Raw genomic sequence first — 14,135 nt, forward strand, 5'->3', positions numbered from 1 at the left:
GTCCTTGGTAAAATACTTACCTGGATCGCTCACTTGGAAAAAGTTTTACACAAAGCCAGACTGTTCCTATGGACATGTCGAAGGATTGGTGGGGTTTAGATTCCAAACAAATCTATTGTATTCATGTGATGATTATCAGACCAATGATTTCATATGGTGCAATTGTCTGGTGGCCGAAGGCTTTACAGAAAACGGCCCAGGCGAAGGTCTCTGGCTTACAGAGATAAGCTTGTCTGGCCATCAGTGGTGCCATCAGTACAACATCGTCATCGGCCATGGAGATCTTTCTAGAGCTACCTCCTCTCTTCATTTTTAGATTTGTGCACATTGCCAGTTGCACAAATCAATTTAATGCAGAGTGCAACAGACCGTTGGTTGACACTGAAAGTCAGGGCATTCTGGGAATGACCTCTGACTTTATGCCTCCAACTGTCAACTACGAACTGCTTTATAAAGTACTGTTCCCGAGTAGAGAGGAGTGAATCCTCCGGGAGAAGGAAATATTAAGATCAGATAGTTGTTGGTTCATAGATGGATCAAAAACACCTTCTGGTTCCGGTGCAGGTGTTTTCAGTCGCAGACCCAGGAGATAGATATCAACTTGCCTAGGAACCTATAGGAATGTATTTCAAGCGGAAATTTACGCTATTGAATTCTGTGCGGAGAGATTGGAAGAATTCAAACTCATACACAAGTCAATGAAAATATTCTCGCACAGTCAAGCGGCGTTGGAAGCTCTTGGCTCCTACCGAGCAACGTACCTGGTCTGGATTCCTGGCCATATTGGCCTGGAAGGCAATTGGACTGCTGACTCCCTTGCAAAGGAGGGTGCTGCAAGCAGCTTCATTGGACCAGAACCTGTCATTGTCATCGCTTTAGGCTTAGCCAAACAAAGATTGAACACCTGAATGCCAAGAAGATTTATGGACTTCTGGCAGAATCTTGCAGGATGGGCTCATTCCACACTTCGAAGCTTGATACCAAATAGTTGTTGGATTACAGTAGGGGTGAACTACGATGTCAAACAGGCCTTCTCACAGGTCAGTGTCATTTGAATCATCATATGCAGAGTGTGTGTCGCCTCTGTTTGGAAAATAATGAAACAGCAGAGGTTTTCTGGTTTTCAGAGTTTGGTAGAGCCGTATTCTTACCATCTGACCTGAAAGACCACTCACCATACAAAATAATCGGCTTTGTTAAGTAGCTGGGTGTATTTGGTCCAGTGTGAATAGGTGTGAGCCACAATAAACTTTTGCGGGTTGCGGTGAAGGCTCAAATAGACCTACTCACTTTGGACCTAACCTAACCTAGCTGAATAATTTTCAAAATCGAAAACTTTCAATGACACTTTTTTAAGGTAAACAGAGAAGAGAGAATAGCAACCGTTTGATATGATTTGCATTTGACAGGGGACGTGTCTACAACTGAGAATTTATGTGAACAATCCTTTGAAAAAAAATGATGATGATGGATGATATATCATATGGCGAAAATCTAATTGCACATCATCGCTATCTCAGAACGATAAGATACGCGATGTCAGTTAAACAAGACGTAATATGTATTTTTTGAAGCCTAATGGACCAATGTTTGCAGATGTGGATTATATTGAACAATTATACAAATATCGAAATGAAAACACCGTATGTGTGCCTGTGGATGAAATTATATTTTTTAGTGCTACTTGTTACAATTACTAGGAGTGTGCTATATAATCGTTAAATATTTGACAGGTTGAGCCGTTCAATAGTTTTGTAATACAGCCAGTAACGAATATGATCTTCTCAGTATCTGAAAAAAAAATACAAATTCACATGACAGGAAATGAAAAAAGATTGAGGTTTTTATGAATGAAATCTGTTTCAGTTCCCATATGAATGGAAAGGTTTGTTTGCAGGTGATTGACAATGTTTCATGATGAATTTCATTAGTTCGGACTTCCATTTTCTAATATGATATAAAATGATTAAAAGTCCTTGTAAACTAATAGAAACAAATGAACAAATATGAGAAATTAAAAAAAGTTGAGACATTCCAAACCAAGTTACTTTACGACGTTTCGATTGTTAGTTTCCGCTCCAACGGTTTAGTGGGAAAGGAATGTTTGGCGGGAGTTGGCCATTTTTCACTTGATTATGGGTTTCCATATGTTGCGTATCTCCACGCTAGCTTGGCTGAATACATTGTTAGATACCATGTATGCGACTTCTTTGAATTTCCTCCTAAACCAATGTTCCTCCCTGTGTATGATCTCAGCTTGGAATGCACTCGATGTTATGTTGATAGATTCAAACATGCTCTGCTATTCCTGATTTGCTAGTTTCCCGTCGCTGTGTGTGTTTCTTGTGCTCGACAATGCGAACATTCAATGGCCTCTTAGTTTCACCGATATAGGATTTTCCGCACTCACGGAGTATTCGATAAATGCAATTCTCGGAATCGCAGTTCGTGTTTGGTGGTTTGGTTTTCGTGAGGATGGTGTTTCCAAATCTGAAGCAAGTTCTGATGTTGTACTTGGACCCAATTATTCTTATGTTTTCCGATAACCGATAACTGATAACCAGTGCAAGCACTGGTTGCGAGGCTTCTCTTCCTTACGAGGCTCCTGCTGTCTTTCAGCCAAAGTCTGTTTCACCTTCACTTTGGAGTATCCATTACGTTGAAGATCATTTTTGATGATGTCTAGTTCCTTCTCGAGACCTTTCTTCGTATCACAGAGCCTCTTTTAGTCGATTGATGGTGGTTGGATTCGTGGTTCAGATACTGTCCCGTGTGAGTGGGTTTTCGGTAGGTATGTTTCCCACTTAGTGTCGGTCCTCTTCACCAATTCGTCTAAGAATGGCAATTCCTTGTGGACTTTCTTCTCCATTGTGAAAGTGATGGAAGATCTTACGCTGTTGATGTGTTTCAGGAAGGCGTCTAGTTAAGTATTCCCTCGGTTCCATATTATGAAGGTGTCGTCAACGTATCTCAACCAGACACGAGGTGTTTGTGGGCTTCTTCGATGACTAGCTTTTAAAATCATTCTATACACAGGATGTAACTAAATAAGTATGAAACATTTGAGGAGGTGATTCCTCATCGAAAAAAAGATACGATCTTTCATATGAAGAAATTTCATTGGAGCATCCAATGTTAAGATACAGCCCCTTAAAGGGGGTACATAAAAAGTGTATAACAATTTTTTTCACAAGCACTGAAAGAGTTGAAATATTGAAATTAACCTGACGTTTTGTACTACCAAAAAAACACTTATCCAGTATTTATTTATATATATATATATATATATATATATATATATATATATATATATATATATATATATATATATATATATACCGGGTGTCAACGAATCTATTAGACAAGTCATAACTTCTAGACTATTAGGAGTATCAAAACGAGATTTGGTTCAGATGAATGGTATGTGGAGAGGAGAGTTTTCACATATTTTTCACTTTCCGGTCACTTCCGGTTTCAGCGGAAATGGCTCCGGTTCTGAATTTTTAAATGGAACACCCTGTATATTGTAACATTTTTGGATTTCTGGGACAATTCTGGATCAGAAACTGACATTTCCGGAAGTTTTTCAGCCTACTTGATTTTTTCAGAGTCACTTTTAAAATTGCATCTAGGTGGCCATGATCGGACGTAAACTAATCTATGGACCTCAGGTGATATCAGAAAATTGCAATAGCGGAGTTTTAGTGACTAGTGTGTTGAATATGAATGAGACAAGTTTACAAAATAACATTTTCGTGTCTAGCTATTATTTTTCAAATGGCGACCATTTTTTGACAAGCACTTTCCGAAAAAAGGATTTTTTGACAAATCTAACGATACTAATTTATTTGCGATTGGATTACAAATAAGAACATAAATTAAATATTACTGAGGAAAATACTCGATACAAATTCATTTACTTTTGTCAAGGGTGCCATGGATAGGAATGATGCATAATATTTTGCGGTTATTTCCATCAAGTCCACTTTGGAGAACAAAACGCTCACCTAGGTTATGACAGTGACATAAGCTTTATGAGCAGAAAGTAGAAGTTTCTCTTGATTTTCGTTAATTTTAGTTTAATTTCTCGTCGAAATAATGTATACTCAAAGTGAAAAAGTGGATATGTTGTTATTGTTTGGAGAATGCCACAGAAATTCAAGGAAAGCTGCTGAGTTGTATGCTCAGAGATATCCCAATCGGCAACATCCATCTCATCAGTATTTTCCCTATGTTGAGAGTCGTTTTAGGCAAGAGGGAAATCGAGACGCAGAACAGAGGTTTGTCATAAATGAGGAGACTGAGATTAACGTTCTTGCTATGGTAGAAGTTGACAAAACGGTTTCTTTAAGAGAAATTAGTAGAGAAATGCAGTTAGTCACGAATCAGCAAGAAAAATACTGAAAAAGCACGGATATCGAGCATTTAAATATCAGTTACATCAACATTTGTATGCTGACGACGGCAATAGAAGAGTAGTATTTTGTGATTGGTTGCTTCAAAATCATAGAGTTAACCCAAATTTTATCAACTTCATTCTATTTTCCGACGAATCACGGTTTACAAATAATGGCATGTTTAATAAGCAGAATTGTCGGTACTGGGCCCAACAAAATCAACATGCAATGAGAGAGGGCAATTTTCAAGAAAGGTTTGGCGTCAATGTCTGGGCTGGTATCGTTGGAAACAGAATAATTGGTCCAATATTGTTTCAAGGTCAGTTAACAGGGGTTAGATACTTGGGTTTTCTTCAAAATGAAATCGAAGATCATCTTAATGATATGCCTTTAGAAGTTTTACGGCAAATTTACTTCCAGCAAGATGGAGCACCACCCCATAATAGCAGAGACGTACTTGATTTTTTAATAGAGCATATTAATAATAGAGTTATTGCAACCAACGGTCCAGTACGGTGGCCTGCCCGCTCACCGGATCTGACTGTGTTAGATTTCTTCATTTGGGGATATGTAAAAGAAAGGGTCTACTATGCAACAGCCCCAGCCACTCTCGAAATCTTAGAAGAAAGGATTCAACAGGCATTTAGAAGTATATCGCCTCAAATGTTACAAAACGTGTTGAGAGAAACAATTGAACGAGCTGAAATGTGTCTTGAACAAGGAGGGATGCACTTTGAAAATTTACTATAGTGAAATTTTCAAGAACTTAGGATATTGCAAAAAATCTAAGTGCATCGCTGAAATTATTAGTTAAATTTGTTAAATTTGTTGATCCAATCGCAAATAAATTAGTAACGTTAAATTCGTCAAAAAATCCTTTTTTCGGAAATTGCTTGTCAAAAAATGGTCGCCATTTGAAAAATAATAGTTAGACACGAAAATGTTATTTTGCAAACTTGTCTCATTCATATTCAACACACTAGTCACTAAAACTCCGCTATTGCAATTTTCTGATATCACCTGAGGTCCATAGATTAGTTTACGTCCGATCATGGCCACCTAGATGCAATCTTAAAAGTGACTCTGAAAAAATCAAGTAGGCTGAAAAACTTCCGGAAATGTCAGTTTCTGATCCAGAATTGTCTCAGAAATCCAAAAATGTTACAATATACAGGGTGTTCCATTTAAAAATTCAGAACCGGAGCCATTTCCGCTGAAACCGGAAGTGACCGGAAAGTGAAAAATATGTGAAAACATTCCTCTCCATTCCTATATATATATATATATATATATATATATATATATATATATATATATCCGTCGGAAAAAATATTTACTATACTAATAAAAAGCAAACGAATGAACTACAAAAACGGCTGCACATGATCAGGTGAAAAATATCCAGGGAATAATTATGTTCCCTTTCTTTCACAGATGTTGACAGAAAAACCTTTTAGAAAGTTTTGATAAAAAATGAGAAACTGGAATGCGATTTTGTTTTGTTGAGTGGTGCGTTGTCATATGACTATCATTGTATTGTCAATATTCCATAGGATATTTTGAATTTTTTTGATATGGCCGAACAGTTTGCATTCAATGAATATGCAGATATGCATGTATTTTATGGACGAGCATTTTGTAATGCTGCAGAAGCTCGTCGTCTGTATTCCGAGCATTTTCCCAATCGAACGGTACCGTCAAGAGAAACATTCGAGCGTGTCGATCGCAGCTTGAGGGAGACAGGTATGTAATAATTGATAATTAATTTGAGCACGTTGTTTTATTTCGATATTATTGTAGGTACAGTTTTGCCAAAACGAGGTGGTGAGGGCGCTCCTAGGACTGTACGTACCGTTGTATTGGAGGAAAATATTTTCGAAGCCGTCGCTGATGATCCTTCAATGAGCATCAGAAATCTATCAGAACAGTTCCATACATCCAAGTCCACTATTCATAGAATAATTAGGGAACAACTGCTCCACCCATTTCACATCCAGAAGGTACATGCCATGACACCTCAAGATTTTCCAGCACGACTGGAATATGCCAATTGGTTCATGGATAGGCAAAGAGAGGATATGACTTTTATTAATCGAGTTTTATTCACTGATGAAGCAGGTTTCAGTAGAGATGGAGTTATCAACTCTCATAATCTCCATATATGGGCCGAAGAAAATCCCCATGGGATATTGCAAATCAAACACCAACGGAAATTCAACGTGAATGTTTGGGCTGGTATCATAGGAAACCATCTTATAGGACCATCCGTTCTACAGGACCGATTGAATGGAGAACGTTATTTGGAGTTCATTCAGAACGATTTGAATGGACTTTTGGAACATGTTCCATTGCAAACCCGAAGAGATATGTGGTTTATGCATGATGGCGCTCCTCCTCATTTTAGTTTGATTGTGCGTGACCATCTGAACCATATTTTCCACAATAGATGGATTGGTAGAGGTGGGCCATATTAATGGCCATCGCGGTCTCCGGATTTAAATCCATTGGATTTCTTTCTGTGGGGGCATCTATAAAGCCTTGTTTACGCTACACCTATTCACACAAGAGATGCATTGTTGAATAGAATAACATTACATTGTGAAGCCATACGAAACGACCCTGGAATGCTATTTCAAGTACAGAGAGGGTGTCTTCGCAGACTAAGAAAATGTATAGAGAGAGAAGGTGGTCATATCGAGCAGTTTCTGTAGCGGATTTTTCATTTCTGTTTGCTCTTGAGGCTCTTGAGTTTCGTTAGTTAAACGTGTTTGTATTATAAAAATTCGTTATGAACATTTTACCTATCATTTCCATTTTCCTTAAAAACTAATATTTTCGAATAATGGTAGACATCTCAGGATAAATGTTGTTGAATTAACGTTATCATTATTATTTCTGCTTTGATAATTATTCATTTCAAATAATGGTGGACGAGCGGGTTTGATGTCGTCGAGTGAAACTACATTTTTATCAAGACTCGTTGATCCGATCGACTTTCCACACGAGTACTTTTATTCATAAAATTGTCCAAGTAACCTTAATTTGTTGAAAAATATTGAAAAATATCTGTCATTTCAAAGTTTTGGGGTGTGGACCATCGGGGGTAGTCCGTTCCTGACTTTGTAGCAAAACAACTGACTCCTGCATGAAAGCTCATCGAAGGAATTCATTTGTTTAGTCAATGACCAAAATTTGGATGATTTTGAATATTCACTTGAAAAGTTATCAAAGAAAAACACTTTTCATTTTGTAACTTCGAGGGCCCGTTACTTGGTAACGAAGGATTTTAGGAAAAAAAGTTATATGAAGTACTGGTGATATTTTGACCCCATCTATACATTCCCGAGAGGAAAAGAGGAAGTCCAGGGACACCCTGTATATATATAGGAGAGGGATGTCGTTATTTCAGAAAGGCTCTTTACGCCAGTTTGTTTTTGGAAGAACATATCGTGGATAATCTAAGAATGAAGAATGATTCACTGATATTTGTGAATTTTTTTCCTATTTGGAAGATTGTCATTTTTTTGGGTATTATTTGCAATATATTCATGTGAAAATCAATATGATGGATTTATGAAATTATGAGAAGAACTTAATACAAATTATGAAACAACAACAAAAATTAGTTGGCGCTACGCGGCGACTTGATTGATTTCATTGGCGCATTAGCTTTTTCAGCTGCAGGAATGCTCAGAAAAACTCGCAGCACCACATCATCTGAAGATCTTGATCTGCCAATGTCCTCTCTCTCATGAAACAAAATGTAGGGTGTCTCCAGAGGCTCCAATAAACTCAAGACATCGCCAGAATATTCAGTAACACCAGTCCGTTTCGTCTTTATAAGACTTTTATATCCTTCAAAATATGAAATGGAAAAATAATTGGAATGATTTACCATCGTGAAAGTCTCGAGAGAAAGATCAAAAAACTTTCCTGCAGTTTGCTTGATTGGTCTTTTTGCTCTTTCCATCAAAGTGAGCAAACATTTCTTCGATCTATGGTCGTAGTTATACCATTCACTCTCGTATATTGCAGTTGTCAATGTATTGCTCTGAAATAAAAAATGTATAAACGATATTATTTGTTAATTCATGTACATCATTAGAGTTCGGCGCAAAATGGATATTCGAGTCAAAAAAGGGAAAAGGGAGAAGTCACAGGGAGCTGAATCCGGCGAATACGGTGGATGATGCATATGTATAAGTATGTATAAGTGATATTATTCGTTAATGATAAGAGTTCGGGACAAAATGGGTAGTCAAAAAAGGTAAAAATATATCAATCTTCTGAAACTTAATAATGTCCCATTGTGTCTACATCAAGTGTTTTTGAGTACTCATTTTCATTTCTCACATAACATTTAATGCAAGTTCTTTGATTCATTTTTGTCGATAGCACAAAATCGCTAAACACATAAAATATGCTAAACAGCTGGTGTGTACATATATTCGAGACAAGTGCACCAACATGAAAAAATAAAAAAAAACTAATCAAATGTACGTATTTTCAGAACAGTCCACTATAAATCAAAATCAATACAAAGTATTGCGAAGTGTGAATGAAATGAACAATACAAGCCAGGAAAAAAATGAATAGACGGTTTACGGACCGGAAACCCAACGTGAAGAAAGGATCTAGGTCAGGAGATATTTCTCTAGTTGCCTCATCACCTTTGATATTGTCTACCGCAGTCGTAGACGAAACGCTAGGTACGGAAACCTGCAGACCACGGTCAACAAATGCGGGAAATAGCTTTGACAGAGAAAGACTTATTGGTATGTATGAGATGAATACTATTTTCAACAATGTATATATTTTTAATTATAGAATAAATTCCATGATTACCTCTTCATAAAGCATTGTACCGTAGTAACAGTAAAGAAAAACTTGCATCAACATTGTCATTATGTAAATTACCATACCGAAAAATAAAATTGTAAACGGTTCAACCTGAAACGAATGAAATTATGTTAAATTTTATGCGATATTTAAACTGTGATTTGCATTTACTATTGAGAGTTGTAGACATGAAATACATATCACTACTATGCTGACAAATAATTGGGAGAAAATTACGGTAGAATATACTCTTTCTATATCCTTGGCATACCTGAAAATATAAAATAGATTATTATTTCAGATATAATTTGTTAATACTCACTGAAATATAGCATCGTAATGATCAATGGACTTGCATATGCTTTTGTAGATTCGGTTTTCTTTTACACCCTTCGAATCGAAATTATCATTTACTTTCTGTTCGATTCTTTCGTGTAGAAATTGTAGATCATTTTTCAATATTTTCACTTGAGTTGCAGACTGAAAAATCATTCCTACTATCAAAGTGTCCAGAGAAGCGTTGTCCAAAGCTCCAATCAACACACCTAAACAAACAAGATAAAAAAAATTGTCGTTGAAAATGTCCAAAATTTATGTTTCTGGCCGATATTTATAGATTTTTCACTGTTTTTTGAGGTTCGTAATCTTCCAGAATCTTAAAAAATAAAAGCTAAATCAATAGAGAATCTGCTGAAGTATAGTAAAGGGCAAATTTTACCCCGAAAAGTTACTACGTACTGGAAGTATTCATAAATTTTGCCTCCCAATTAAAAAAATCAAGTGAAAAAATTCAAATATCGATACTTAGCTTTCTTAAGCGGTTGACGTTTCGGAAAAGAGTTATTTTTCATTTTCTATACCTGAAATTTACAATAAAAATCTCGCCACAAACTGTGATAGCTCTAATTTCTTTTGAAACAGATTCTCTATTCATTTAAGATGAAAATCAGAGGTTGCATCTTTTGATGCAACCAACTGATCTTCAGTATTTCCCGTTTCAGTAAATGTTCACATTTATTTATTGTATCATTCTGGGAATAAAGACCTATTATTTTTTTTTACCGTAGTGTGCGCTGGTCAGGCCCTATCCCCCGAAGCCCCTATACATTCGGTAGGGCGCGCCAGCATTATCAACCAATGACCACTCCCCACACCGTGGGGTAAGTGATCATTGGGTCCGAGAATTATGTGCCCTGAGCAAGCGCAGTGAGCCAAGAATGACAGCCTTCTGCATCTGTGCGGCTAAGATTTCTGCCTTAGTGCGGCAAGCCGGTATGATTTTAAGATTCGAGAGTAGGGAGGACATCATTCCACCAAGGACTCCAATAATCAGAACGACCATCTTGACAGAGTGATCGGGATAGAGTCTGCGGAGTTCGAAGAGAAAATCTCGATATTTTATCCGTTTTTCCTCCTCTTTTCTGACGATATTCGTCTCGCCAGGAGCTGAAAACTCCACGACAAATATCGTTTTGCTCTGGTGATCGAGAAGGACTACATCAGGCTTATTAGCTTGTATGTGCCTGAGGGTGGGGTACGAATAAATACGGCACTTCTCGTTCCCCACAACGGATTCAATATCCCCCGGAGCGTAGGGCAATAGTCCCCGCATGATGCTCTTTTGAGATGGACCATTGCACATTTGTCTATCCCGAATTTCATACCGAAAGCATGCGTGTACTCTTCTACCACCCTCAAGGACTGATGGAGATCCTTTTCTCCAGAAGCATAAAGTTTAAGATCATCCATATAAAACAGATGGGTGACCTTGTGCCTCCGGTTTCCGGGGTACCACAGCTATACCCTCGAGTATTTCTGAGCGCAACGGATAATGGCAATAGTGAGATGCAGAAGAGAAAGGGACTGAGGGAATCACCCTGAAATACACCCCTTCTGAAAGTGACCCACCCTGTTTGGACTCTTGCTTGACCAGATGTTATGGTGAAGCGAGTTCACCAAAGTGGTATCAGCTGTTCAATGCATCTCACTATGTTATCGGGTACCGCAAGACATCTGAGCAAATGCAAGATGAGCTCATGCGAAATTGTATCAAATGCCTTACGGTAATCGATCCAGGCCATAGAGAGCTTACGCTTATATTGTATCGAGTCGTGCGTCAGACATCTATCGATGAGCAGGTTCTCTTTACATATATTATTATTCTTATTATTATTTAGCTTTCATTTCATTAGATTGTGAAAAGTTATGAAACCAAAAAAAAAGTAGAAATAATTGAATCCTTCACAAAAAAATGTCTTTTTAAAGATATTTGTGGAATTTCGTAAGATTTCGAGGTGAAAAATTGGTTAAATATAAATATCAGAATTGTTAAGTTATAAAGACGTATAATAAGGTCATCATTGTGTTCGGCATGGGAAAATAAGAAACTGTACGAGACACAAAATCGGTTGATGAAAAAAAAGTTGTTCTTTTTGGAGTTTACTTCCATAACATTTCAAAATTTACTCATTAAACGATTTTATCTCCAAAAAAGGATACACCGTGAAGTTAATTTCTTCTTCCTCTATGGCCGTTGCTTCTCAGTCGAGGGCATTTGGCCAGACTCCTGTCCATGGTTAACAGAAGCTTCGCCCGAGGGCGCAGCTGTCTTGCTCGAGCCAATGCTGCCACCCTAAGTTTTCTCATTCACTTCATTTCTTTACTGGGGAGACGGCAGTCCTCTCTCAATATGACTTTCACAAACAATATATTATCGCACTGACGACCTCGTCGAATCCGTCGACATCCAGCCTGGTTACTGGCGCTGAGTTAGAAAAGGTTTGTTTATCAGCTCTTCGCCGTATTAGATGGTTGTTCAAATAATTTTATAAGATTGTTTGAAAAGGTGTGTCCGTGGTAATGAATCTACTTTGAATTGTAATATCTTGGTGAATGATTTTTCAATTTAATCGAAATAGGCGCCATTTGAAGCAAACATCTAGCCTGGTTACTGGCGCTGGGGGGTCACCAGTTCTTTCAAAAAAGTTACCAACAGAGTAAAAATGAAGACATTTGAGTTTGTTTGCGTGAGAAGTGAAAACTGTATTCACGATATTCATTCAAGTGTTTTTGGACCTACAACACGTGTTTTGTTTTAGTCCGAATAAAATATATGTGAATATACTGATTCAATATCAACACTCGTTCTTTCATAACTTCTACTTATTATATACGAGCGCTTTCGACAGGAGATTGTGGTATCATCTTCATGGCTCTACTCAACCTGAACGTTTTATCTTCTTGTTTGTTCTCTCATACGGTTAGATCACCTTAGTGAATTTGTTATTGTTGTTGATGGTTCATTAATAAGGGCTTGGGCAGGTATTTGTTGTCCCCTTCCATCCGGATGTCTCATCGAATTTGCCTGTACTTTGGGTGATATAATCCAAAAAAAGGGCAAGGACGAATATCTGCCCAAGCTCTGATTAATGAACCATCAACAACAATAACGAAATAGGAATTGGGATTTTTCTTTGACTTGTTCATTTCCATAGATTCAAAAAAATTCATCATTTTCTGTTTTTCACATGTGTTGAGTATTTTAAAATCATCTTTTTATGTTTATCTTTTTGTGTTTCGAATTTTGAAGTTGTTCATTAATGCTTTTTCATCCGAAATGTCATGGTCCTAGTACCTTATATCAAAATTTCCACCAGTTTGGCCTATATATATAGCAGGGCATTCACCATATTCTAGTTGATATATACCAGATCTATTCCCATTGTCCAATTTAGGTTTGGCATTATATAATCTCTTTTCTAACTTTCCCTTGGATGTGTAGAATGTTTGTGGAATGAATTTTGAAAGATAATTTTTAATATTCTTGGAGATTCTATCTGCATAATTGATACTAACACATTTGTGTTCTGGTCTTGTGGAAATTGAATATAGTTCTTTTATTACTGATTTTTGTTGATATTTCATTATAATTTTGTTAACTAGAGGAAAATTACTCTACTCACAATAGTTAATACTACTATTACTCTAGTTAACAGCATTGTACTGAAATATCAACAAAAATCCGTTTTTATAGTGTATCCTCAGTGAATATGGATTTCCACAAAATAAACAAGTCGTCAATCAAAGAAATTACTGAATAATACTTTTTCCAGAATCAATGCTTGAATCATTTACTTACAGAAAAACAAGTAAACCAACACTCCTACGTAGATTCTAGTATCTTCGAATGCGTCAAAGGGCAGCCAAATTTCAAGCGGAAATCTCTTCTCCTCATAGAAGAAAATTTTTCCAAACCAAGTGACAAAACTCACACCAGATGCTGAAATCACCCCCAAAAATATAAAATTGTACTCTTTGATAGCGCTTTTGACAATACACTCCTGGTCTTGCCTGTACGAATTGAATATTTCCTGGTTCAAAGCCTTCACTGTTCGTTTTATCGCCTCCGGATTACTCTTGAAAGGCCATAATTTCACCAGCAATGTTCCCAATTGGGCTCCTAGAAAAGCACTGTCGCAAATTCTCTCCAGGGTTTTCTCTTCCATGAGGATGAAGTTGACTAGTATCAGAATAGGTGTTGGGATGGTAAAGATCAAGTAGAAGAAATTAGCGTAAATTTTGAAAATTTTCGGCCAGTCATTATACGGGTAGATTCCAACAGTCTTCATTATGAGCAAGTTGTATCTCAAAGATCCTTCTATGATACTGTGAGAGGGCATTGTAGCAATTAATATAGAATGCGGAAAATGGAGGATATATAAGATCGGTTTCCATTATTTATTATCGCATATTCAGGAACGGCTTCTGATGATTTTGGATTTCCTATCTTCAAATTTGAATAGTACAAAGTGTTTATCAGATGTCATTGAAATTTTTTATTCGTTTGAAAGACCTATTGATGCCATTATGTGTGGAATATAACAATGTTTAAATAATCGC

At 37.0% G+C, this 14,135-nt stretch overlaps 1 protein-coding gene across 1 annotated transcript; it reads right to left on the bottom strand.

Moving 5' to 3' along the window:
• Positions 1 to 1,650: 1,650 nt before the first annotated feature.
• On the bottom strand, positions 1,651 to 13,915 carry LOC111518015 (odorant receptor Or1). The gene is made up of 6 exons (XM_023174329.2): positions 13,375 to 13,915; positions 9,559 to 9,781; positions 9,408 to 9,507; positions 9,243 to 9,347; positions 8,293 to 8,448; positions 1,651 to 1,791 (listed from the first exon to the last, which is right to left on the bottom strand). The coding sequence occupies exons 1-6, from the start codon at positions 13,913 to 13,915 to the stop codon at positions 1,744 to 1,746; spliced, it is 1,173 nt and encodes a 390-aa protein (XP_023030097.2). The 3' UTR covers positions 1,651 to 1,743.
• Between the last annotated feature and the right edge of the window lie 220 nt (positions 13,916 to 14,135).

This window comes from Leptinotarsa decemlineata, unplaced genomic scaffold, assembly GCF_025532065.1.
Source record: "Leptinotarsa decemlineata unplaced genomic scaffold, Ldec_3_MD MMD2_tig00001719_RagTag_RagTag, whole genome shotgun sequence".
In the NCBI taxonomy this organism is placed as follows: Eukaryota; Metazoa; Arthropoda; class Insecta; order Coleoptera; family Chrysomelidae; genus Leptinotarsa; species Leptinotarsa decemlineata.

What these genes read in the sequence shown, in the direction of transcription:
- LOC111518015 (XM_023174329.2), bottom strand. Translation starts at nt 13,915, where the DNA reads ATGCCCTCTCACAGTATCATAGAAGGATCTTTGAGATACAACTTGCTC. An exon ending in CATTACGATGCTATATTTCA is followed by an intron (nt 9,508 to 9,558) that starts GTGAGTATTAAC and finishes TTATATTTTCAG; the next exon opens with GTATGCCAAGGATATAGAAA. An exon ending in CTCTCGAGACTTTCACGATG is followed by an intron (nt 1,792 to 8,292) that starts GTAAATCATTCC and finishes TTTTTTTTTCAG; the next exon opens with ATACTGAGAAGATCATATTC.